This window comes from Macrotis lagotis, chromosome 7 (genome assembly GCF_037893015.1).
Source record: "Macrotis lagotis isolate mMagLag1 chromosome 7, bilby.v1.9.chrom.fasta, whole genome shotgun sequence".
In the NCBI taxonomy this organism is placed as follows: Eukaryota; Metazoa; Chordata; class Mammalia; order Peramelemorphia; family Peramelidae; genus Macrotis; species Macrotis lagotis.
Window position 1 is genome coordinate 156,969,731 of NC_133664.1, and position 27,476 is coordinate 156,997,206.

General features: G+C 35.8%; 1 protein-coding gene and 1 pseudogene across 1 annotated transcript in view; one reads left to right on the top strand and one right to left on the bottom strand.

Moving 5' to 3' along the window:
• FBXL13 (F-box and leucine rich repeat protein 13) overlaps positions 1-27,476 on the top strand; it is a 265,142-nt gene that overhangs the window by 165,993 nt on the left and 71,673 nt on the right. The window contains exons 12-13 of the mRNA XM_074195296.1: positions 896-1,015; positions 3,343-3,469. Of these exons, the coding sequence (XP_074051397.1) occupies positions 896-1,015; positions 3,343-3,469 (247 nt within the window). The remainder of the gene's footprint in view (positions 1-895; positions 1,016-3,342; positions 3,470-27,476) is intronic.
• Positions 14,752-15,758, bottom strand: LOC141493886 (cysteine and histidine-rich domain-containing protein 1 pseudogene; annotated as a pseudogene).

Here is a 27,476-nt window from a genome sequence, read left to right on the forward strand (position 1 = left end):
AAGTGTGTGAAGTTGGATTTGAACTCAGGTTCTCCTGACTCCAAAGCTGGTGCTCTATCCACTGTGCCACCTGGCTGCCCTCCTTTCATTCACCAATGGACTTTGGGAGTGAAGTTACATATTTTTTTAATGTATCAGTCTCAATACTATTCACAATTTTTCTACAAAAGCTAACAGTTATTCAATGAAATTTTGTTTTAGAAACTGAGCAAAGACCTCTTCCAATGCGCTTCTGTGGCACAGTGATGATTTTGGGTTCTTAAAGGTTATCCTAGAGAAATACAAGCTCTGATAGAGCCTACTAAACTGGATCAACCAACTAGTTAATCAAGCATTTATTAAGTGCTAAGCATTGGGGGATACACCAAAGAAAGCCAAAAAACAGTCCCAGCCCTCAAAAATTCACATTCTAATAGGAGAGATAATATGCAAACAACTACTTACAAGCTTATAATGATAGATCCTGTTTCTAATCTAAGAACCAGCCTAGCCAAACTCCTTAAGGCTCTTTATTATAAGACTGGCCATGTAGGGTTAGGCAAATATTTTTTGGTTTTAGTCTAATAAGGAATGGAGAGACTGTAATCTATATCCATGTAGGGAGTTCCAGAACATCAAAAGCATGAATCTGTGAATTTTTGTAGGATCATCAACTATAAGAGTCTTAGAAGCTTTCTGATAATTTGCAAATGAGGAAATTGAGGTCCTAGGGAAGGTGAAAAACTTGCCCAGAATTTCAGAGATGGTAAACAGGGATGTGAACCTATGTTCTATGACTCTGATCTAGTACTTATTCCATTGTACCAATCTGTCTCTAATAATTAATAAAGTGTTTGCTACCTAGTATTTCCATTCATATAAAGCATATGTAAAGCAATTATTTTCATCCTTTCAGAATTGGTGATACTGGCCTAAGGACCTTCCTTGGTGGACCTTCAAGTTCAAAGCTTAGAGAACTGAATTTAACCAATTGTGCTCAAATAAGTGATCTTGCCCTTGCACAAATTGGAGAAAGGTATGCAAAGGACTGTAGTGTTTTGCTTTAATTCACCACTGAAGAAATAAGCAATAATTATTTGTTATTTTTCCTATAATTTGGAGAAAATTAATAGACACCAAAGATGACAGCCCTCACTGAAATTTAGGTTAAAAGTTGTTATGGAGGTTTTATTCATATGTGTACATAACATGGACACATACACGCACACATGCATAACATTATAGAAGTAGTAAAGTCTGTCACCAGTTTTCTGTAAAAAGAAAAGTTTAATATGAGACAATTTATTGTAAAGAGAGAATATCTAGAAACAGGAGGCCGTTTCATTTCATTTTTGAGAGCCCAATTTATACTTGAATTATACACACTTTCATTCATGTATTGAATGGGTGTAAAGTCATATTTCCACCATAAATATAAGTATGATTAGCATAGAATTGAAATTACTCTCAATACTTTATCAAAACTCTAAATTGACCAGAAAAAATTTTGAATTGTAGTGGGTGATGACAATGATCAGAAATTTAACAGTTATTAAAATACCAAACTAATAGTTATGATTTGTTTCTTGTTGAGTTGTTTCAGTCACGTCCAATTTTTTGTGACCCCATTTTGGAATTTTCTTGGTAAAGATACTGGAATGGTTTGCCATCTCCATTTCCAGCTCATTTTACAGATGAGAAAACTGGCAGAAAAGTATTTTTTTAATAACTATTATCTCATTGATCTTCACAACCACCCTAGGAGGGAGATGCTATTATTATCTCCATTTTTCAACGGAGAAAACTAAGGCCAACAGCAAGGCCTAGGCTTGCCTGGGATCACACAGCTCAGCTGTTCCTGATTCAAAATCCAGGGCTCTGTATGTTGTGCCACAACTGCCTCTAGGAGGTAAACCTGTAGTTGCTGAAGGGCAGCTTGTTGAAGATTGAAAGGTTTCATCTCACCTTTTTTTTCCTCTGATCCTTTCCATAACTTGTGTGCTCAGAATTCACAAGTCCTCAATTTTAGGAGGATTTAATGTATGTTGGAAAGCTTTAATTTGAGAGCTCCAGCTTTGATGTTTTCCAACTATGTTGCTATATTTCAGCATTTTTTTTCGAACCTAAGTATTTTCCTTTGTAAAATGAAAAAAGGACTACTTGGGTAAATGGGTCTCCTTCCAGCCTGCCTAGAGATCCCATGTTGTCTACAGGAAGTGAGCAGAGATTCTACAGTATGCCTGCTGCTCCTGGAGGACCAGGTGGGAGCTTGGGGTGGGGGTGCCAGGCAAGGGCTCCATTAACTTGCACAACCTACTTGATAGATTCATGTGAAGAAAATTTTTTGAAAATCTGAACCATATAGATGTGTTATTATTCTAAAAAATCAGGAATGTAATAGACTAGCAAACAAATCTTAATAATATGTCCTTTGTGGTCACTAGACATCAGATATGGTTTTAGGGATTCCTCTCAAATACTCATACTGATCTCATTCCTTCCTGAGATTCCTTGCTCCCTCTAGGCATATCCATTAATTGCTTTGTGGACAACACAGGAACTCAGACATTTTATTGCCATGCATATATGGAATCTAAGTGGACTCTCCTATCATGAATCTTCAAACCTGATATTACTGTTTAGGACCCAAAGCACAATCAATCACTTGTGCTGAGTTGCTAAACACCAGGTTAGAACCTGTAGAATCCCAACCTTACCAGATGCTTAAACTTGTCCTCTATGTATGTCTCAGCTCAATCACTCTCTCATATTTCCTCTCTTCCACCATTCACAGACTCTGCTCTTATCATCTATGGTTCTCAAGCTCCCAGGATTAATGTTCTTTACCTTTCAAACAAGCTAGTGATCCATAAACTTATTTTGAAACCAACGGAGGTTATTAATTCATCTTCCTTCCTTTATATGACCAGAGATAATTTTCAGGACCAGCTATATGAGAATTTCTTTTTTTTTTTTAACCACTAGCTATATGAGAAAGTTCCAATGTTTTCCAAATAAACTCAGGATATAATTGGCAGGTACTGGCAGGAAGTGCTTTTGTAGTCTAGGGCACACAACTATATCCCCTTTACTTAATTTCTAATACATTTTTTTTCTTATGGGAAGAATTGACAAAATATGAAAGTGAATATAAAATGTAAAATAAAAACCCTCCCCTTTTCCTAGTTTTAAATTTTTTAGTTTTTGTAAATTTTTTTCTTTTGTACAATATTTTTCCATTCAAAAATTGAAAAATCATTTAATTAAAACCCACTCACTTTTACCAAACTTAGGAAAAAACTCTACTCTTAACAGTACAGCCAAAAGCCAACATTTATTGGGAATGTGTCTTTTTTTTTTTAGGTGTCGCAGTCTTAACTATTTAATTGTACGTAATTGTACACAGTTGACTGATTGTGGAATTGAATTCATTACACAGCTTCCAAACCTGATTTCAGTTGACCTTTCTGGAACAAACATCACTGATGAGGTAAAAAGAAAAGAAAAGTTTATAAAAACAAATCATTTCTTTAAAATTATTTCTCTATGTTCCATACCAAATTCATAATTCATTGCTACTTAGAAAAATTTTAAAAAATAGTAATTTAATTTGCTTTAAGAATCTGAGTTAAAAGAGCAAGTTTAGTAATTTTGTTTCTGGGTTATAGGATTTATATTTATTTATTTTGAATTTATATCATCAGCTGATATTTCTTTGAGGTAGCAAAATGCTACAGAATTCTTGAAAAAAACTTTCTAATGACACAGTGGATAGAGCCCCAGCCCTGAAATGAGGAGGACCTGAGTTCAAATCTGACCTCAGACTCTTAATATTTACCCAGTTCTGTGATCTTGGGCAAGTCACTTAATCCCATTGCCTTCCAAAAATTAAAAAAAAAACTTTCAGATGGACTGGAGTTGCATCATTGTGTTCATGTGTGATTCTTAAAAACAAAATCGTGAATGGATGGATGATATATTTGCTATAGAGTATAGGCTATTATTAGGTGATGGACTGACTTGTAAGGTTTGAGATCACAACCCTCCAGTCTGTCTGGTATCTTTCATTTCACAAGTTTCTCCTGTCTTCTTTCTTCCCCTGTAAGTTATCTTGCACTATTTTAGGAAAAGTCATCAGGGCATTATTTATGTTCTTCCATACAGTTACCCTTTTTGGGTATAAAAATCTCTTCCTTGAGAGGGTCTCTTGTATTTTTCAATAGTGTCCTGTCCCCCACCCCACCCCCTTTGGAAGGAAAATTCTGATTCCTATGTTGTAACTCAATATATTTTTCAGAGTAGAAAAAGTAAAAAAGAATCTGAGTCAGAATGCTTTTCCCCCTTCCCCTACTTTCCCTTCCATAACGATAGGTCCCGCCCTGTCTCCCAGTGTCATTCCTCCTGCCAGAATGGATGAAGAAACCCTAAGTGGAAAACTTCTTCCTTTCCCCCAAGATAGTTTCAGTTATAAGGCTTTGATAGAATGTAGTTAAGTAGAAAATTGATTGTGTTGGAAGAGAATTGTACAAACTTCTAAATTCCCTGTCAGTCAGGATCTTGCAAACTTTAATATAGGAAGAATTGAAGGAAGATAGACCTGTTACTAACCATAGGACATAGATTTGTCATCACTCTGCTCTTTGCTGTACCCATCTAGCCTGAACCATAAGACACGTGTGGAATAATAGTATTCACTGAGGAATAGAGAAATACAAAGGCAATCAACTCAAACATATTCCCAGTACTTTATTGTTCTACCAGCAAGATTTTTTTAAAAACTGGGCCACTTTTGATTTCTCCTAAAAGACTGAGCTCTACAAAGGCATTAGAATGGACTCTCTTAAAACTCATGTCAGGTCACATATGAATATTTATTTGAGGATAGAAAACAGTGGTGGATGGAAGTCAAAGAGAAACTAAAAGAACATGGATACCAAGCTGGATGTAGACTCAGAGGAACCAAAGTGCCATGATAAGGGAAGCCTAAGAACAAATAGAAGGGATCAGCACCAGGGAGACTATGACTGTGAAACAAATGCCAAAATGTTCCTCCATGTTGCCTGCTAGAGTGGCGTGCACACATAGGACTTAGTATAGCTAAAACAGAAGCGTGGAGATTAGTTGCATCTGGTGAAAAGAAACTAAGGACAAGCTTGACAGAAATGTTGAGAGCAGTGCGAAATCACACCAGGAAAGGGGACAAAAGAACTATTTAAAAACAATAGCATCAGCAAAACCAGAAACACAGAGCAAATGTCACTCTATACCTCAATATTTTATCAGGGTAATTCTTTTCTGCATCACAGTTCATTAACTTATATTCATAATGAATACACTGAATCAACAAAAAAGGTTTAATTTAAATAAAATTAAATTCAGCATATTGTTTTCAGTTTTCAGTATATATATATTGCTTCATATAGCAAGAAACTATTTAGTATATATTAGAAACTTGCTGTCCTACACTACACACACACACACACACACACACACACACACACACACACACACAGAAAGTTTAAAAAAGAGAAAACTTAAGTTACCTACAAAGTTTATTTATTGAAACACTTCATTCCTCAGTATTGGGCAGCTTGCTGGTGTAGTGGACAGAGAGCACTAGGGTTGGAGTCAGGAGGACCTAAGTTCAAATGCAGCCTCAGACATTTACTAGCTGAGTGATCCTGAGCAAGTCACTTAATCCTGATCGCCTTGCAGGCAGAGCCATCTCCAGTTGTCCTGATTCTTATCTGACCATTGGACCCAGGTGTCTCTAGAGGAAAAAGTGAGACTGGTGACTTAGCACCCTGCTCACTCAAATCCAATTCATGAGCTTGTCATGGTCTCACATCTCCAAGATCATGGGCTTTGAAAAGGAGTATAGGGGCAGCTAGGTGGTGCAGTGGATAAAGCACCAGCCCTGGAGTCAGGAGTACCTGGGTTCAAATTCAGTCTCAGACACTTAATAATTACCTAGCCCTGTGGCCTTGGACAAGCCACTTAATCCCATTTGCCTTGCAAAAACCTAAAAAAAAAGAAAAGGAGTACAAACATTAACATTCCTCAGTAATGTCAGATGAATAAACTTATACTCAAATACTCAGGTCTATCTTTGATCTCAATTCAGGAGTTGAGTTTTAAAATATATTTTATTGTAGATAAAAATAACAGGATGTTTGATACCTTGTTTTATTTAGCAGAGTGATATTGTAGGGCTATTTAAAATCAACTAATTAAATTTCTTACTTTTGTCTATTTGAAAGTTACATTATTAAAATGTTTAATTAAATTTTAATAATGTAAATTTCAAGTAGACAAAAGTCTACCAAAAAAAAAGAATAGGCCGTCTTAAAAATACCAGCCCCAAAGCTAATCTTTTCCTTTGTTTTGTCTGCTGCCTCTAGAGACAGCCTCAGAATGGGAAAGAGACTGGCATAATCCTTAAGTCTATTGCCTGTTTGTTTTTCTCATGACTCAGACACTATTGCTTTCTTGCATAAGAAGGGTCTTTTAGAAGTAAGATTTCTCAAAGTAAAGCAATAAGCAAGATTCTTTTATTCTCTCAATTATTTTCTCAGTTCTCTTGCTTCAGTCTTCATTAAAATAACCTTTATCTTCTCTAATATCTCAGATATATAGTACTTGCTGACATCAAAAATATTTTGCTGATACTACAATGTTTTTGAATCAATTTTTCCTCTTCCCACAAGGAAGATGAATAATGTTGAAATTTACTATCAAGCAGAATTGTAATTTTTTGAACTGGCAATAAAAGCTGCTATTATTGACCATATTTAATGAATCTAGCCATAAGCCTCATTAGTAGAGACTCCAGGAATGGGTAATATATTACACAGAAAGGGTTCCAATTGTAAAATTTGTTTGTTTTTTTAGGTTTTTGCAAGGCAATGGGATTAAGTGGCTTCCAGTCCCTCAATTGTAAAATTTATGTTGTCAGCAGTTTCTGCAAAAATGTGGGGCATCTAGGTGGCGCAGTGGATAAAGCACCGGCCCTGGAGTCAGGAGTACCTGAGTTCAAATCCGGTCTCAGACACTTAATAATTGCCTGGCTGTGTGGCCTTGGTCAAGCCACTTAACCACATTTGCCTTGCAAAAACATAAAAATAAATTATTTTGTCTTCATCTGAATATATATATATATATATATATATATATATATATATATATATATATAATAGTTCTTCCATGGGACTAAAGTAATTTTCTTTGGTCAGATTCTTCTTTTTCTGTTATTTACTCATTTCCTCACCCCAAGACCAGTTTACAGAACTTTCAAGGCTTTGGGATACCCCACTGGGACCTTTATTCCTCCAAGGTCTTATACTCTCTTGCCTGTGCTTTGATATGTAGATGACCACAGGCACTCCCCTCTGCCCTGGAGCTGTGAGGAGGGACCCTGCTATCTTAGTATGGAAGGCCAAACTGAAAGCTGGATCTGAATGTGGCCAAACATCAGAGACCTGCCCTAGGGAGAGTAGAGAGATTTAAACAGTCTCTCTTGACCCCCTTACCATCTGTGGGTATGCTCTGGAGGTGTAGGCTGGTTTCTCCTGATTCTTGCTGCAGGTTCTGTGGCCAGTGTTCCTCACTCCACACTCATTCTGGTATAACAGAATTCTCTCCCTGCCCCTTCAAGCTGTTCCCAGACTGTGCTGTGACTGGGTTTTTTCCAACTCCTGATCTTGGTGAGATACACCTTTCTTGTGGAACTTCTAAGTTATCTTGGACTGGGAAAATGTATCATTCAGTGTTTCTGTGGGTTCTGCCCCTCTAAATTTTGGCTAGAGACATAATTTGACAGCTTTTGGAGTTTTTGGGGGAAGGAATTCCTGGGAAATGCTGCCTTCACGCCACCATCTTGGCTCTACCCCCCCATTTTCTTTCTTTTTTAAAAAAATTATATAAGCATTTTATTTGTTTTCCAATTATATGCAATGTTAGTTTCTACCAATCATTTTTTGTAAGGTTTTTAATTTTGACAATTTTTTTCCTCCAGCCCTCCCTTACCTCCCTCCCTTCCCCCCACAGAAGGCAATCTGATAAAGTCTTTACATTTGGTACCATAATATGCAGGCATCAAAATTGAATGTGTTGAGAGAAGAAACAGATTCAAAAGGAAGGAAGAAAACATTAGAGATAGCAAAATTATGTTGTACATGAGACAACTTTTAAAAACTGAAAATAATAATCTTTGGTCTTCATTTAAACTCCACAGTTCTTTCTCTGTCTACAGATGCTATTATCTATCATGGAACCCCTAAAACTGTCCCTGATCATTGCACTGATGGAATGAGCATGCCAATCAAGTTTGATCATCACCCCATGTTGTTATTAGAGTGTATAATATTCTTCTAACTCTGCTCATCTCACTCAGCATCAATTCATGCAGGTCTTTCTAGGTTTTTCTGAAATCCCATTCCTCATGATTTCTAATAGAACAATAATATTCCATCTCATATATATACCACAATTTGTTCAGTCATTCCCCAATTGATGGACTTTCCCTCTATTTCCAATTCTTTGTCACTACAAACAGAGCTGCTAAAAATATTTTTGTACACGTAGGACTTTTATCCTTCTTCATGATCTCTTCAGGATACAGACACAGTAGTTGTATTGCTGGATCAAGGGGGTATGCACATTTTTTTTTTACCCTTTGTCCATAATTCCAAATTGCTCTCCAGAAAGGTTGAAACAATTCACAACTCCACCAACAATGCATCAATGTCCTATCTCTTCTAATATTGATCATTATCCTTTCTGGTCATATTGGCCAATCTGAGAGGTATGAGGTGATACCTCAGAGATGATTTAATTTGTATTTCTCTAAACAATAATGATTTAGAGCAATTTTCCATATAATTAGAGATAGCGTTGATTTCTTTGTCTGAGAATTGCCTTTGCATATCCTTTGACCATTTATCCATTGAGGAATGACTTGTTTTTTGTAAATTTGACTCAGTTCTCTATATATTTTAGAAATGTGTCCTTTGTCAGAAACACTAGTTGTAAAAATTGTTTCCTAATTTACTACATACCTTTTAATCTCGATTGCAGTGGGGTTTTTTGGTGCAAAAACTTTTTAATTTAATATAATCAAAATTATTCACTTTGTTTTTTAAAATGTTCTCTAGCTCTTCTTTGGTCATAAGCTGCTCCTTTATCCATAGATATGACAGGTAAATTATTACTTCATTCTCCTAATTGGTATAAAATATTATCTTTTATGTCTAAATCTTTTGCCCATTTTGACTTTATCTTAGTTTAGGGTGTGAGATATTGATTTAATCCTAGTTTCTGCCATGTCATCTCCAGTTTTCCCAGCAGTTTTTTAATCAAGAGTGGTTCTTATCGAAAAGTTGGTCTTTTTGAGTTTATGAAACAGTGGATTACTATAATCATTTCCTGCTGTCTCTTTTGTACCTAATTCATTCCACTGACCTACCACTTTATTTCTCAGCCAGTTTTGATGATTGATTATTTATAATATAATTTTAGATCTGGGATGACTATGTTGCCTTCCTTTGCATTTTTTCATTAAATCACTTGATATGCTTGACTTTTTATTCCTCCATATAAATTTAGTTACTAAAGTAATTTTTTGGAAATTTGATTGGTGTGGTGCTAAATAAATAATTTAATTTAGGTAGAATTGCCATTTTTATTATATTAACTTGGTCTATCCATGAGCAGTTGATATTTGCCCAGTTGTTTAGATCTGATTTTATTTGTGTGAAAAGTGTTTTGTAGTCGTTGTCTTTCCTTTTTTTTTTTTTTTGCAAGGGGTTAAATGGCTTGCCCAAGGTCACACAGCTAGGTAATTATTAAGTGTCTGAGGATGGATTTGAACTTAGGTACTTGTGACTCCAGGGCTGGTGCTCTATCCACTGTTCCATCTAGCTGCCCCTATAGTTGTTTTCATAAAGTTTCTGTGTCTGCCTTGGCAGGTAGATTCCCAAGTATGCTATGTTGTCTGAAGCATAGAAATGCTGAGGATTTATGGGGGTTTATTTTATATTCTGTAACTTTGCTAAGTTTGCTAATCATTTTTAGTAGTTTTTTAAATGATTTTTTCAGGGTTCTCTTGGTATGCTATCATATCACCTGCAAAGAGTGAGAGTTTTGTTTCTTCATTTCCAATTCTAATTCCTTCCATTTCTTTTTCTTCTCTTATTCCTAAAGCTAAAATTTCTAATACAATATTGAAGATCAGTGGTGATAACGGGCATCCTTCTTTCACCCTGATCTTATTGGGATTATTTCTAGTTTATCCCCATTGCATATAGTGCTTGTGGATGGTTTCAGATAGATACTGCTTATCATTTTAAGGAAAATTCATTTATTCCTATACTTCCTAGTGTTTTTAGAAGGAATGCATGTTGTCTTTTGTCAAAAACTTTTTCATCATTTATTGAGATAATCATATGATTTCTGTTAAGTTTACTATTGATATAGTCAATTATGCTGACATTTTTCCTAATATTGAACCAACTCTGCATTTCTGGTATAAATCCTGCTTGGTCATAGTGTATTATTCTAGTGATAATTTGCTGTAATTGCTTTACTAATATTTTATTAACATTTTTTCATACATTAGTGAAATTGGTCTATAATTTTCTTTCTCTGTTTTGACTCTTCCTGGTTTAGTTATCAGCACCATTTAGCTGTCATAGAAGGAATTAGGCAGTTTCTTCTTCACTTTTTTTTTTCAAATAGTTTATATAGAATTGAAACCAATTGCTCCTTGAATGTTTGATAAAATTCACTTGCAACTCTATCTGACCCTGGAGATTTTTTCTTAGGGAGTTCATTGATGGCTTGTTTAATTTCTTTTTTTCTGAAATAGGGTAATTTAGGTGTTTAATTTCTTCTTCTTTGAACCTGGGTAATTTATATTTTTGTAAATATTCATCTTTGTTTATCAAATTTATTGGCAAACAGTTGGGCAAAATAGTTCTGAATTATTACTTCAGTATCTCATTGATGATGAACTCACTTTTTCAATTTTTGATACTAGTAATTTGGTTTTCTTCTTTAATTTTTTAAATCAAATTATCTATTTTATTGGGTTTTTTTCATAAAGACAGCTCTTGGTTTTTTATTAATTCAATAATTTTCTTGATTTTGATTTTATTAATTTTTTCTTTAATTTTCAGAAGTTCAGATTTGTTATTTAATTGGGGCTTTAAGTTGTTATTTCTCTAAATTTTCTTAATTACACACTCAGTTCATTGATTTCCTCTATCTCTACTTTATTCATGTAAGAATTTAGAGATATAATATATCACCTAATAACTGTTTTGGCTGTATCCCATAAGTTTTACTATGTTGTCTTGTTATTGTCATGGTATTAGATGAAATCATAAATTATTTATATGATTTGTTATTTCATCCACTCATTCTTTAAAATTAGGTTATTTAGTTTCCTATTAATTTTAGATCTATCTCTCCATGGCCCTTTATTGCACATGGTTTTTCTTGCATCATGTTCCGAAAAAGATGCATTCAATATTTTTGCTTTTCTGCATTTGAAGTTTTTATGACCTAGTATATGGTCAGTTTTTGTACAGTTGACATGTACTTCAGAAAAAAAGGTATATTACTTACTATCTCCATTCAGTCTTCTCTAAAAGTATAAATTTTCTAACATTCTATTTACCTCTTTAACTTTCTTCTTGTTTATTTTATGGTTAGATTTATTTAATTCTGAGAGAGGGAGGTTGAGGCCTCCCACAAGTAAAGTTTTGCTGTCTGTGTCTTCCTGTAACTTATCTAGCTTCTCTAAGAATTTGGATGCTATACTGCTTGGTGCATACATATTTAGTATTGAAATTACTTCATTGCCTATAGTACCTTTTAGGTGGTTATGTTTCCTTCTGAATCTTTTTTTTTAAATAAGATCTATTTTTACATCTACTTTGTTTGAGATAAGGATTGCCATCCCTGCCTTTTTTCACTTCAGCTGAAGCATCATGTTCCAAAAAAGATACATTCAATATTTTTGTCTTTCTCCATTTGAGGCTTTTATGACCTAAAACATGGTCAATTTTTGTATATATGCCATGTACTGCAGAATAAAGGTATATTCCTTTCTATCTCCATTCAGTTTTCTCCAGAGGTCTATCATATATATATATAAGTTTTCTAACATTCTATTCACTTCCTTAACTTCCTTCTTGTTTATTTTTTGGTTAGATTTATCTAATTCTGAGAGAGGAAAGTTGAGGTCTCCTGCCAGTAGAGTTTTGCTGTCTATGTCTCCTGTAACTCATTGAACTTCTCTTCTAAGATTTTGGTTGCTATATTTCTTGGTGCATACATATTTAGTATTAAAATTACTTCATTATTCTGCTTCCATTTTAAAAAATTTATCTAATTATTTTTTGTTTGTTTGTTTAGGTTTTTGCAAGGCAAATGGGGACCAGATTTGAAGTCAGGTACTCCTGACTCCAGGGCCGGTGCTCTATCCACTGCGCCACCTAGTTGCCCCTTCTGCTTCCATTTTATAAGAGAGTTCATCCCATTCACATTCAAAGTTATAATTACTAATGCTTTATTGCCTTCCCCAGTACTTTGCTTCTGAGTACCACCTCCTTCAGTGTGCTTATCCCATTCTAGCCATCCCCCTTCCTTTTCCTTCCCCTTTCCCTTAACCCTTCCTTCTGTCAGTCCCTCCTTTCCTCTTCCCATTTCCCCTCTTAATACTAGAAAGGTAAGATAAGTTTCTAAACTCAACTGAGTGTGTGTTAATCCCTTTTTGAGCCAAATCTGATGAAAGTAAGATTCAGGCAGTTCTCACTTCTTTCCCTCTATTGCAATAGGTCTTGCACCTCTTCATGGGATGTAATTTACCCCATTCAACCTCCCCCTTCCACTTGTCTCTTTACTCTCCCCCCTTTTAAATGAGATATTATTTTTAAATTATTCCATTAAAGCCATAGACATGTCATGGATGTCCATTCCTACTGGCTAAGTATATTCCCTCTAATAGATTGTTCTCAAGAGTTATGAGAATCTTCCTCTCAGGTGGGGATATAACTAGTTTAATCTATTGGATAAGTTGTTTTTTTTTTCCTTTTCCCCATTCACTTTTTCATGTATCTCATGAGTCTCCTGTTTGAAGACAAATTTTCTGTTTAGCTCTGGTCTTTTTTTCAGGAAGAGTTGAAAGTCTTTTATTTCATTTAATGTCCATCTTTCCCCCTGAAAGATAAGATTATATTTCTCTGTATAGTGAATTCTTGGCTGTAATACAAGTTCCCTTGCTCTCTGGAACATCATATTCAGGCAACATTGATCCCTTAATGTTGATGTAGCCAGTTCTTGTGTATTACTGACAGTGGCTCCTTTGATATTTAAATGGTTTCTTTCTGGCTGTTTGCTATATTTTCTCCTTGATCTGATAGGTCTACAGTTTGGCCATAATATTCCTTGGTGTTTTCATTTTGCAATCCCTTTCAGGAGAGGATCAATGTATTCTTTAAATAACTACCATGCTTTCTGAGTCCAGAATATCAGGGCAGTTCTCTTTCATTATATCCTGAAATATAGAATCTAGCTCTTTTTTTTCAAGGTTTTCAAGTAGTCCTATGATTCTTGAATTGTCTCTCCTGGATCTGTTTTCTAGATCAGTTGTTTTTCCCATGAGATATTTTACATTTTCTTCCTTTTGAGTTTTTTTAATTTTGATTTAACAGATTCTTGGTATCTCAAGAAGTCAGTTTCCACAGATTCCAATATTTTTTTAATAGAACTTTGAGATCTTTTTTTTGCAAGGCAAATGGGGTTAAGTGGCTTGCCCAAGGCCACACAGCTAGGTAATTATTAAGTGTCTGAGACTGGATTTGAACCCAGGTACTCCTGACTCCAGGGCCGGTGCTTTATCCACTATGGCACCTAGCTTCCCCGAACTTTGAGGTCTTTAAATAATCACACAAGAAAGTCATTTTAACATAATTTTTATATAAAATAGTAAATAAAGACCAAATTGATACCGTCAACCCTTTCCCCTCAATTCCTGATGAATCTTTGCTGTAGCAATGAGACTGCTTGGTAAGAAATGGATTTAGTATAGGGAATTTCTGTGTCCAGGGAATTATTTTTTGTGACAAACAACATACAAGTTTCTTTTTCATTACTATTCTCATTACCTCTAAATATATCTCCTAGAAAAAAATGTTCATTCCATTTTAATGGCCTACTTACACCATGTGATGTGACTTGGGTAATTTGAAATGGAAAAACAAAATTTTTTTCTGTTGCTTATAATCCCTCCTCTTCTTCCCACCTAAAAATCCAAACACTTAATTAGAATTGAATAAGACCATTGTCTCACAGTACTAGAGTGATATGGAATAAAAGAGAAATTGAGAAGAGGAAACACATGAAATGCCCCCTCTTCCTATTTCATTAACAAGACTATTATACTGAGAAGTATTGAATGATAGTAAGGGAAGAGAGAAAAGAGAGAACTTTCTTTTACTGACTCAGGAATTTAAGTTCAATATTTAGATAGCAAAAACATTCCCATTTAGTCCAAAGGAACTTGGGAAAACAAGAAAAGATTTTGGTTTCTAGGAATCTATTTTAACTAAGTCTGGAATGCCATATTAATAACATGTATATGCAGACATACATATATGTGTCTTTGTGTGTATATGATTCTAATAGCAAGTCACCACTTCACCACACAGTATTAGGAATTTCCAAACAAGCAATAGCTAACATCCCATCCCTGCCCCCACTCCTTTGCTCTCAATCTGCTATATATCTTCTTTTTTTTTCATCTTGTATTTTGGATGAAGGTAGTTTAAGCCTTGCACACTGAATAGGTTCAGCTTTGCTCATTGTTATCTCAATATTTGTGGCTGTCATATTTACATAACTCCTCTTCACATCAATTACTCCCCATAATTTTACATTTTGATGAAATTATTTTTCTCCTTCAAATACAATGTGGATATTTAACAGTGTACTATTTACCTTTAAATGACTAAGCTCCAGAAGTGAATTTTTAGCATATACTGAGATAGTAGCTTGAGCTCCTGTCTGATGCCAGTCATGCCTACATGGAACAACTTTTTTCCCAGCATCTTTTTTTGTCCACAAATGCTTTTCCTGTTGTACATCCTTCTTGGGCCAAAAATGTATTAAAATCAGAAATTTTTTTCCTGCAGCAGCTCCAATATTTCATCCCTTCATGGAAAATAGGGACTTCAGAATGAAAAATACAAACTTCTTCTATACTCTGTGGACCTTGGTAGGTCTTTACACAGCCACCATTTTCACATGAAGTCCCAATCTTAATTTCATCACTGTCCTCATCCTTTTTTAGCTACTTCATTCTCAGATGACAGTTTAAGTTTATCCAGTGCTTGTTTTAGTGAAGCAGCTATTTTCACTCCAAGTTTGTCATTGGTTCATCTGGGCTTGGCCTTTTTATTGCTTCTACTGGTTTAGGTGCTTGCATAATGTGCTCTTGAAATTTAGGTTTCAATTCAGACAACTCTTTCCTTCTCAGAGGTAGTCTTGACTTCAGGTTTGACAGGCTCAGGGGTTTTCTCATTATTGTGCTTACCGTTTGTACAGCCTACAGTGCTTAAGAAATCAGAAAAATATGTTGTTCTTCTTTTACAGCAAGACCAACCCTTTAAAGTATCATGAAAGACTGGAACTTCTGGATGATATGTGCAAGAATCATCCGTGTTGGTTTCAGAATCAAAATGCTGGCTGCAGCCTCTGTTGTAGCAGAGCAAGGACATAGCTTTCTCCCCATTCCTGGGCGATAGGTGAACTGACAGAAGCTGCAGCTCAGTGGCAGCTGCAGGGACTCTTCAACCACAGTCTGCTTTCTGACTCCCCAATCTTTTTTTTAAGAGAAGAGTTTTCTTCATTTACCCTTTGCATCTCCTTTTCCAATTGGTCAGTTCTACTTTTGAAGGAGTTTTTATCTTTTTTCATTTGCCTAATTGTGTTTTCAAAGGATTTGTTTTCTTGTTGTAAGATGTTAATTTTCTCTTGCAATTCTTTTCCCAGTTTTTCCACATGATTTTTAAACTCCTTTCTGATTTCTTCTAAGAAGTCTTTCTGGACTGGAGACCAATTCATATTCTTCTCTGAAACTCCAGTATTATCCAGTGCTAGGATCCCTGTCTTCAAGGTAACAGGTTTGCACTGGCTTTCTTCATTTTTGAGCCCTTTCCCTAGGGTTTCATGTTGAGGGGAGGGATGGTTTGCAGACTTTCGGCATTGAGAGCCCTAGAGGCCTTGCTGACTGAGCTTAGAAACTCTAGGAGATTACTCAGTGGGTCAGTCAGTAAGGGATGCCAGAAGCTTTTTTCTGAATTGTCTATGTGTTGTTGTTTGTCAGTGGTCCATTCCCTAAGCCAGGGACAGGAACTGAGTTGTCTTTGCCCAGTTTGGGTTGTGTCCAGCCAAAGACTTTCTCTGGGTAAACAACTTAATCAGCAATCAGCTGATTAAATTGACAGACTACTTCAAGTTGAAGTCAATCAGTCCCTAACTGAAGTTCCTACTGAAGAAGAGGTTTTGAATGCCATTAGGCTCCTTTCAAGTGGCAAAGCACCTGGTGCTGATTTTATTCTAGTTGAGATCTACAAGGTGTGTGTGGGTCCATTGCTCATCCAAAAACTGACTGAAACGTTCCTGGTTATATGGCACTGAAGAGGTTAATCCCCAAGAATTCAAGGACGCCTCCATTGTCCATCTCTATAAAGATAAAGGGAATAGCTTGTCCTGTGACAATCACAGGGGTATTTTTCTTTTAGTCATTACTAGTAAGATTCTTGCCAGAGTCTTTTTCTCTAGGCTAATCCTTCACTTGGAAGATGGTCACCTCCCTGAGAAAGGGTCAAAGTACAGTCAATATTGTGTTTGCTGCCCAACAACTCTAGGAAAAATACCAGGAACAGAAAAGAGGTCTGTATACAACATTTGTAGATCTGACTAAGGCCCTTGATACCATCAGTCATGAAGGCTTATGGAAAATTATGTCAAAATCTGGTTGCCTGGAGAAGTTTATCAGTATTATATATCAATTTCACAACAGCATGTATGCCCAGGTTCTGGATAGTGGATGATGCTCTTGAGATCTCCCAGTCACCAGTGGAGTGAAACAAGGATGTGTACTTGCTCCCATGCTTTTTAGCATGATGTTTTCAACCATATTATCAAACATCTTCATTGAGGATGAACATGACTTCAAGGTCACCTACTACACTGATGGCAAATTCTTCAACTTGAAAAGGCTACAAGACAAGACCAAAGTGGAGGGAGTGTGGGTGCATGATCGTCTGTTTGCAGATGATTATGCACTCAATGCAGTCTCTGAAGATGTTGCAAAGTATGGATGGATTCTCTTCTGCTAGTGCTAAATTTGGTCTAACAATTAACACTAAGATAACAAAGATGCTCCATCAAAGCACCACACCATCCATATCTGAAACCACTGGTTACAGCAAATGGAGAAATTTTGAGTACAGTGGACAAGTTCATCTACCTTGGCAATGTCCTTTCCAAGGAGGTACACATTGACAATGAGGCTGAAACACATTGCCAGAGCTTTGTAAGATGTTAATTTCCTTTTGCATTTCTTTTCCCAATTTTGCCACATGATATTTAAACTCCTTTCTGATTTCTTCTAAGAAGTCTTTCTGGACTGGAGACCAATTTAATATTCTCCTCTGAAACTCCAGTTCTGGTGCTGATTCTATTCTAGCTGAGATCTACAAGGTGGATCTCAAATACTGAGTATTTACAATGCTCCAAAAGAAAGAGGTATAAGAAAGAGGAGCTATTAGACTGACTACCAAGCTGAAAGTTTACAGATCCAATTGCTGGTCTCATTACTGTATGCCTGTGAAACCTGAACAGTCTACCAGCACCATGTCAGGAAACTGAATTACTTCCATTTAAATTGTCATAGGAAGATTCTGAAGATCACCTGGTAGGAGAAGACACTGAGTCCTTTCTTGAACTAAACTGCCTTGTATTTCAACATTACTACAGAGAGTGCAACTATGATAGGCTGGACACTTTGTTATAATGTCAGATGTACACTTGCCAAAAAAAAACTAATGGAGAACTCACACAGGGCAAGTGCTCACAAGGGTGTCAGAAGAAGCAATACTGAAACACCTTGATGATCTCATTGAAGAACTTTAGAATTGATTGAACATCATGGGAGATGCTGGCACAGGACCACCCATCATGACATGCCCTCATCAGTGAAGGTGCTGCACTCTATGAGGACAGAGTTGAAGCAGCTCAAAGGAAATGTGACACATGTAAGTTTAGAGCACTCACCCCAGGAGTTCACATGGACTATTTGTGTCTGATCTGTGGTAGAGCATTCTGAGCTCGTATTGGTCTGATCAGTCACAATCAGACCTATTGGAATTTGTCTCAATCACAGTGATGATCTTCTTTAATAAGAACCAACGAGCTGGAGGAGATTTGCCTCCCACAACTGGATCATGGGACAATGTGCAAACATCTGGGTGGCTGCTCCTGTATTTGTTCTGGAGAAAATCAGGCCCTCCCACAGGAACAAGGGAGGTAGGGAGGGCTCCCTAGAACCCGGGGATTCTACTGAAAACATGGGGGGGCTTGGGGCTTCCAGACCAATCAAGCTAATTGGATAGTTTCTGGGCTGCTGTGCTGGAGCTCTTCCATCCACCCACCTCGCACATAGCAAATTCTTCCACTGCTGTTCTCAGGTTAGTCCCCTGGCCTCACTGCACCACCCCTGTGCTGGGTCTCTGCTCTCTGCCCCGGCTTGCCCTGTCTCCCTTTTGACAGGCCTTGCTGGGAGATGTTTCCCTCTGTTTTTCTCTGGGTTCTGTGGATCCAAAAATCTGTTAAGAAACTTGATTCATGGTAGTTCTGAGCTTAAAACAGTGCCTGGATTCTCTCTCCCATCTTGGTCAAAATTCCCTTCTCATCCTTCATTTTAGAAGAAGACTATGGTATCCAGGAAGTGATGCCATGACAATAACATGAATTGGATTTTAGTGAGGTGGGGTATGCTAAGTCACCAGCCTCACTTTCTCTTCCAGAGTCATCTGGATCCAGTGACCAGATTTGGATCAGACAATTAGAGATAACCCTGGATGTGAAGCAATCAGGGATTAATGACTTATCCAAAGTCACACAATTGAAAAGAATCAAGTGTCTGAGACTTGTTTTTGAACTCCCATTCTCCTGACTCCAAGACCAGTGCTCTAGCCACTGCACCACCAAATAATAATCAAGAACAAGGGAAAATCAGCAGAAAGTCATAAGTAAAGAGTAGATTGAATCATTGTGAAGCACAGACTTGGGTCCTTGGAAATGAACTTCTGCTACAGTGGTGTGAAGGCCTTCCCTTATTTATCCCTGTGCCTTCTTAGGTTGAGTGGTATGCCTCAAGACAAATGATTTGTCCTGGCACATGTGGGGCAGAGATGAGTATTGAAAAGGTGAATGAAAGGTACTGTTGGTGTTCATCCCCAACTTCTAAAAGAGTTGGTAGTTGAATCTGTGTGTGGAGAACATTGTCTACTCCCTGAAATATGAAAGAAGTGAAAATGAAAAAAGGAAGCATCAATGAAGCAGTGTGGGGAGGAGAAGGGAGAAGTGGGGAGGGGGTGGGAAAAGCATTAGATAAAGGGTCAGAGGACCTCAGAATTAGGGTTCTAATCCAGAATCTGCTACTTGCCACTTCTGTGCAATTTTTCTCATCTGAAAGATTAGGAGCTTAGATTATATGACCTCCGAGGTTTTAAATTTATTTTTTATATGAGCTTTATCAAAATGCAAATATTTAGATCCATAATTGGTTCAATGACCTGATTCAAAGTATAGTTAATAATTTAATTTAAGAGAAAATCCAAATAATTGAATTCAGAACTGGTTAAGTGACCATAACCAAAGAGTAATAGTTTAATTTGGGAGTCAGTCTCTTTGCTTGGCCTTGTATTATTTAGCATCTTTTTTAAGTGATGTAGGTAAAGACATCAAATTTGTAAATGGTTCAAAGCTGTTAATCATAGATAATAGAGTTGAATGAGGCTGTTCCAAAAACATATTGAGTGTCCATAATGAGGATAAGACAAAACTAACAAGATGGAATTTTGTAGAGATGAATGTAATTTTTTTATACTTGGGTTCAAAACTAATTTCACAAGTACAAAATCAGGGACTCATGAGCAGATAGTTCTTTTCGGGGAGAGAGACTCAGGGGTTTAGTAGATGTTAAGAGTCAGCAGTATGCAATGTCAACTTCCAAAACTAATACACAAATTTGTGGCATAGAATGTTAGGTTCTTCTCTTCACAGTTTTTAGAAAACTTATCATTTTTCTCAGTGCTCTATCAGTTCTATTACTTTTTTTAGGGGTTTTGAAGGAAATGGGGTTTCTAGATAATTATTAAGTGTCTGAGGCTGGATTTGAACTCAGGTACTCCTGACTCCAGGGCTGGTGCTCTATCCACTGCACCACCTAGCCACCCCAGTTCTATTACTTTTGTCTGAAACTTTTCAGGACAAGAAATCTAGACTTTTTTTCTGCTTCTGTTTTTCTACTTTACTGTTATTTGTTTCATGTTTTTTCATGAATTTATCTTTTCCACAGATATTTCTAAATTGCTAAACCTTATTATATGTCCTGAGTTTCTCTAGTGGCACTCAGATCTTCCTTTGTTTAATTTCTTGAGACCTTTATTAATTTTTTTGTTCTTCATTTTCTTTTTTTGGTTTTATTTATTTATTTTTTATATTATTACAATAATCTTGTTGTGAGAGTAAACATAACCCTCCCCCCAAAAAAGATGTGAAACCTCAAGAATAGTGAGAGAGAAAAAAATCTACATCAGTCTGTGTTCAGATTCCAATGCCTCTGCCTCTGGGATGAATTGCCTTCTTTATCTTGACTCCATCAAAAGAAGTTGCTCCAATATTTTTCCCACAGTTGCTATTACTAGCTGTATTTCCCTTGACTCTATTCCTTCTCACTCTCATTTACTCTATCTTCTCTCTCTCTCTCTCTCTCTCCTTTCACCCTGTTCAAAAGTGTGTTGTTTCTGAGTACCCTCTCCCACAATCTTCCCTTTCTTCTATCACCTACTCTACACTCTGTTTCCCTGTCCCCCTTCTCCCATCCCTTTCCTCTCATTTTTCTCTAGGGTAAGATAGATTTCTATACCCTATTAATGTTATGTTATTTCCTCTCTGAGCCATTTCTGATGAGAATGAAGCCTCACTCATTCCCCCTTGCCTTCCCCCATTCCACTCCATTGAAAAAGCTTTTTCTTGACTCTTATATGAAATATCTTAGACCCTTCTTCCTCTCCTTTCTCTTCCTCTCAATACTTGCCTTCATTACCCATTGATTCCCATCTTTTTACTATAATATACCATTATATTCAGTTCCTTCCTGTGCCTTATCTATATATCTTCTTCTAACTGCTCTTATGAGAAAGTTCATATGAGTTATCGGTATCTTCTTTCCATGCAGGAAGTTCAACATCATTAAGTTCTCATAATTAGTCCTTCTTGTCCACCCTCTCTGTGGTTCAACCTGAATCCTGTATTTGGAGATCAAACTTTCTGTTCAGCTCTGGTTGTTTCAATAGGAAAGTTTGAAAGTCCCCTGTTTCATTGAAAGCCCATCTTTTTCCCTGAAAGAAGTATTCAGTTCTGCTGGATAGTTGATTCTTGGTTGTAAACCAAGATCTTTTTCCTTTTGGAATATCATATTCCAAGCCCTGTGAGCCTTTAATGTAGGTGCTCCAGATCCTGTGTAATGCTGACTAGAGCCACGGTAGTTGAACTGTTTGTTTCTGGTAGCTGCTAGTATATTCTCTCTGACTTGGAAGTTTTGGAATTTGGCTATAATATTCCTGAAAGTTTTTCTTTTGGGATCTCTTTCAGGAGGTGATTGGTGAATTCCCTCAAGTTCTATTTTACCTTCTGCTTCTAGGTTCTCAGGACAATTTTACTTGTATTATTTCTTGAAAAATGAAGTCTAAGCTGTTTCCCTGGTTGTAACTTTCAGGTAGCCCAGTAATTTTTAAATTATTTCTTCTGGATCTGTTCTCGAGGTGGTTGCTTTTTCAATGAAATATTTCACATTTTCTTCTAATTTGGGGGAGGGACAATTTTATTTCTCAAAGTCATCAGCTTCCTTTAGTACCATTCTGCATTTGCAGGAGTTATTTTATTCAGAGAGTCTTTATATCTCCTTTTCCAGCTGGCCAATTCTGATTTTAAAGGCATTCTTCTCCTGAATTGCCATTTGTGTTTCTTTTTCCATTTGGACTAAACTGGTTTTTAGCATATTTTTTCTTCAGTATTTCTTTCATCAAGCTTCTGATTTGGTTTTCATGCTTTATCTGCATCGCTCTCATTTCTCCTCCCAATTTTTCCTCTGCCTCCCTTAATTGCTTTTCAAAGCCTTTTTTGAGCTTATCCATAGTCTGAGCCCATTTTCTATTTCTCTTGGAGGTTTTGGGTACAGCTTTGATTTTGTCATCTTCTGAATATTCCATGGGACCAAAGTTATTTTCTATGGTCAGATTTGTCTTTTTCTTTTGTTTGCTCATTTCCTCAGCCTATGACTGATTTACTGCACTTCCAAGGTTTTGGGGGTTTGGGGGACAACCCATATGAACCTTAATTCCTCCAAGCTCTTATGAGAGACTTTGACTGGTCTCTTTCTTGCTTGTGATTTGGTATGTGGATGACCACAGGCCCTCCCCTCTGCCCTGGAGCTGTGAGGAGAGTCCCTGCTTGGCTACTGGTATTGTGGGGGCCCAGACTGCAACCTGGATCTGAATGTGGGCAAACAGCTGAATCCTGCCCCAGGGAGAGCAGAGAGACCTCCACAGTCTCTCCTGACTCCCTTACTGTTTGTGGGCTGCACCCTGGAGGTGCAGGCTGGCTTCCCTGATTCCTGCTGCAAGTTCTCACCACAGAACTGCTCTGAGACCAGCACTCACTCTGCACCCACTCTGGTGCAGCAGAGTTCTCTCACCACCTCTTCAAGCTGTTCCCAGTGATCCTTGGGCCAGGATATTTGGAAACTGCCCCCCTGCCATGGATTCAGGCACCCCTAGTTATCTAAGCACTTGCCCCCAAGCTATCTAGGCACTTGGGCCAGCTGTGGCTGTGGCTGTGCTGTGCTTGCAGTGGCTTTTCCCAACCAACAGTCTGGTGAAACAGACCTGTCCCAAGGAACTCCTAAGTTGTTTTGGACTGGGAAATTGTATCACTCAATCTTTCTGTGGGCTCTGCCCCCTCTAAATTTTGGCTGGTGTCATAATTTGATGGCTTTTGAAGTTTTTTTTTGGGGGGGGGGAATGAGTTTCTGAGAATTCCTGCCTTCATGCTGCTATCTTGACTCCACCCTTCCTTTATTAATTTTTAAATTTACTAATTTCATTTCCTTTTTAATCACTTCAGTATGTTTGTTATTTCTTTCATTGTGTCAAAATTATAGCTTTGTGTCTGGTGCTATTATAGCTATTGTTAAAGTATATTTTTCCTCTTGTTTTTTCTTAGCTTCTTTTATTGATTTCTTTCATTATGTTAGAATTCTTTGACTTATTTATTTAAAAATAAAGTATTTTGCAAGGATTTCTGGAAGTTTTACTTTGCTTTTTTTTTTAAGTGATGTATGCAGGGGATGGACATCCTTGTGAAATCTCATCCTTTTATGTTTTATCTTTTCCAAAGCTACAGGGTCATATCTATAACTTTTTAAAGAATGTTGAATAGATACATTTTGTTGCTAGTATATGTTTTATAACATATTCATTTTTCTAATGCTCCCCTTATCAATTATCCCCCCCTTGTAACAAAAACTATTACGCAAAATTGACTGAAAAAAATGACTGTGCCATATAATTGTTCAACATCTGTTTCCTGGGACAAAAAATTTTGATCACAATTCATCTGAGTTACAGTGTTGTTTTCATTTATATTATCATTTATATTATATTTGTATTATCATATATATTCTCCTGGTTTTAATTTTTATATTATTATATCATATTATAATTTATATTATATAATTATGATTATATAATGCCATTATATATTATATCATTCATTTATATTTCATTTATATTATATTTATATTATCATTTATATATTATTCTCTTGATTTTGTTTAATTTTTATTGATGTCTTTTGTTTTATATCACAATCATTTTTATATAATACCATGCCCATTATAAGTGCAATAGACTTTCCCTTTTTTAAACTAAATTTTATTTTTATTTTATTTTTTGTTTTTTTGGCAAGACAATGGTGATAAGTGATTTGCCCAAGATCACACAGCTAGGTAATTATTAAGTGTATGAAACTGGATTTGAACTCAGGTCCTTCTGCCTCCAGGGCTGAAGCTGTGTTTCCTATCTGCTATGCTTCCTAGCTGCCTCTAAATTTTATTTTTTTTAATTAGCAAAAGCCTTTCCTCTTATCATCTCCATCATTTTAGTCAATCAGATATGGATGAGATTGTTGTTTTGATTTGTATTTTTCTAATTCATAATGATTTAATACATTCCCTTCTTTAACCATTTATCAATTGGGGAATGACTCAGTCTTATAAATGTGACTCTGTTCTCTATATATTTAAGATATGAAGCCTTTAACTATGAAGCTGCTTTTAAAATTTTTCTGCAGTTTTCTACTTTTCTTCTGATCTTGGCTTCATTGCTTTTATTTGTATAAAATCTTTTTAATTTATTGTAAAACAAATTATCCATTTTATATCACATAATGTTCTTTATCTCTTATTTATTCATACATTCTTCTATGCATAAATTGGATAAGTAATATGTTTCATGTCCTTCTAATTTACTTCTATATCTTCCTTTATGTCTAGGTCATGTTTCCATTTCGGCCTTAGTTTGGTAAATGGTGTAACATTGTGCTCTACATCTAGTTTCTACCATGCTATTTTCCAGTTTCCCACTAATTTCTTACAGATACTAAATTGTTATCCCAAATACTTAGATCTTTGTTTCTCAGAAACAAAATTACTATGATCATTCACTATGCTTTATTGTATTCCTACTGTATTCCATTAATCCACCATTCAATTTCTTAGCCAATTCTCCATAATTGGGCTTTTTAATTTGATTTTTTTCCAATTACAGGCAAAGGTAGTTTTCAAATTTGTCCATTTGCAAGTTTATAAATTCCACCTTTTGCTACCACCCTCCCTTCCCCATGGTAGCAACAATCTGGTGAAAGCTGAACATGCAAAATCATGTTTAACATATTTCCATATTAGTCATGTTGTGAAAGAGGAATTAGAACTCAGATGGGGGAAAAGACTGTGAGGAAAAAAAGAAAAAACATAAAAGAATATTTAAAAAGTGAATATAGTATGCTTTTCTTTACATTCAACCTCCATAGATTGTTGGTTAATTTTTTGTTTTGTTTTCTTTTAGTTGTTTTTTTATGAATGTGGATATCATTTTCCATAACATGTCTCTCAGGGTTGTCTTTTATCATTGAACTGTTGAGAGGAACTGGGTCCTTCATGGTTTATCCATCTCACAATGTTACTGTTAATGTGTACAATGGTTTCCTCATTTTGGTCACTTCACTCATCATCAGTTCATGCAAATCTTTCTGGGATTTTCTAAAATTCAGTCATCCATGATTTCTTACTGAACAATAGTATTCCATAACATTCATTTACCATAACTTATTCAGCCATTCCCCAATTAATGGGCCCTTCAATTTCCAATTGTTTTTCAGTACAAAAGAGCTACTATAAATTTTTTGTACATGTGAGTCTTTTCCCCCTTTTTATGATCTTTTTGGGATATGGTCCTAGTAGTGGTATTGCTACATCAAAATGTATGCACAGTTTTATTGCCCTTCAGGCAACCTTCCAAATTGCTCTCTAGAAAGGATGGATTAAATCACAGCTTTACTAATAATACATTAATGTCCAAGTTTTGTTTCCTTTTTTGTCATTTTACTTTTCTGGCACCTTAGCCAATTTGATCAGTGTGAAGTAGTATCTGAGAGACGTTTTAATTTGCATTTCTCTTATCAATAATGATTTGGAGCATTTTTATGTGACTATATATGGGTTTAATTTCATCATCTGAAGACTGCTGGTTCATATTCTTTGAACATTTATCAATTGGAGAATGACTTGTATTCTTATAATTTTGACTTAGTTCTCTATATAATTTTAGAAATGAGTCCTTTATCAAAAAAATTTGCTGTGAAAATTGTTTTGTTTCCTTGTTGCCTATTCTAATTCCTTCATTTTATTTTTCTTTTCTTATTGCTTATGATAACATTTCTAATACAATACTGAATAACAGTTGTGATAATTGGCATCCTTATTTCATACCTTGTTCTGCTAGTTTATTTCCTTTACACAAAATGCTTGCTGATGGTTTTAGATAAATACTGCTAATCATTTTAAGGAAGATTCCATTTATTCCTATATTCTCTAGTGTTTTTATGCAGAAATCCTTCACATATTTTCCCAAAAATTTTATATAGAATTATAATTAATTGTTCTTTATATGCATGATTAAATTCACTTGTAAGTCCATTTGACCCTGGAGATTTTTTTTTCTTAGGGAGTTTATTGTTGGCTTCTTCAATTTCTTTTACTGAAATGAGGTTAGTTAACTATTTTATTTCCTCTTCAATTAATCTGGGCAGTTTATATTTTTGTAAATATTCATCCATTTCATTTAGACATAAAAAACAATATTATAAGCAAACCAGAAGATCAAGGAGTAGTTTATGTGTCAGATCTATAGAAAGGGAAGCAGTTTATGACTAAGGAAGAAATAGAAAAATCACTAAAAACAAACTATATGATCTTGATTACATTAAATTAAAAAGCTTTTACATAGACAAAACCACTGTAACCAAGATCAAAAAGAAATGTAGCAAACTGGAAAACAATCTTTACAACTAGTATTTATGACAAAGGACTCATTTCTAAAATATACAGAGAACTGAGTCAAATTAAAAAAAAGTCATTACCCAATTGACAAATGGTCAAAAGATATGAAAAGGCAATTTACAGATGAGGAGATCCATAGTCATATGAAAAATTGCTCTAAATCATTCCTTATTAGAGAAATACAAATTAAAGTATCTCTGAAGTACCACCTCACATCTCTCAGATTGGCCAATATGACCAGAAAGGACAATGATCACTGTTGGAAGGGTTATGGGAAATCTGGGACACTAATACATTGTTGGTGGAGCTGTGAACTCATCCAACCTTTCTGGAGAACAGTCTGGAACTGCTCCCAAAGGGTAACAAAAATGTGCATACCCTTTAATCCAACAATACCACTACTGGGTCTATACCCTGAAGACATGATGGAAAAGGGTAAAAGCATCACTTCTACAAAAATATTCATAGCATCCCTGTTTGTGGTGGTGAAGAATTAGAAATCAAGTAATGTCCTTCAATTGGGGAA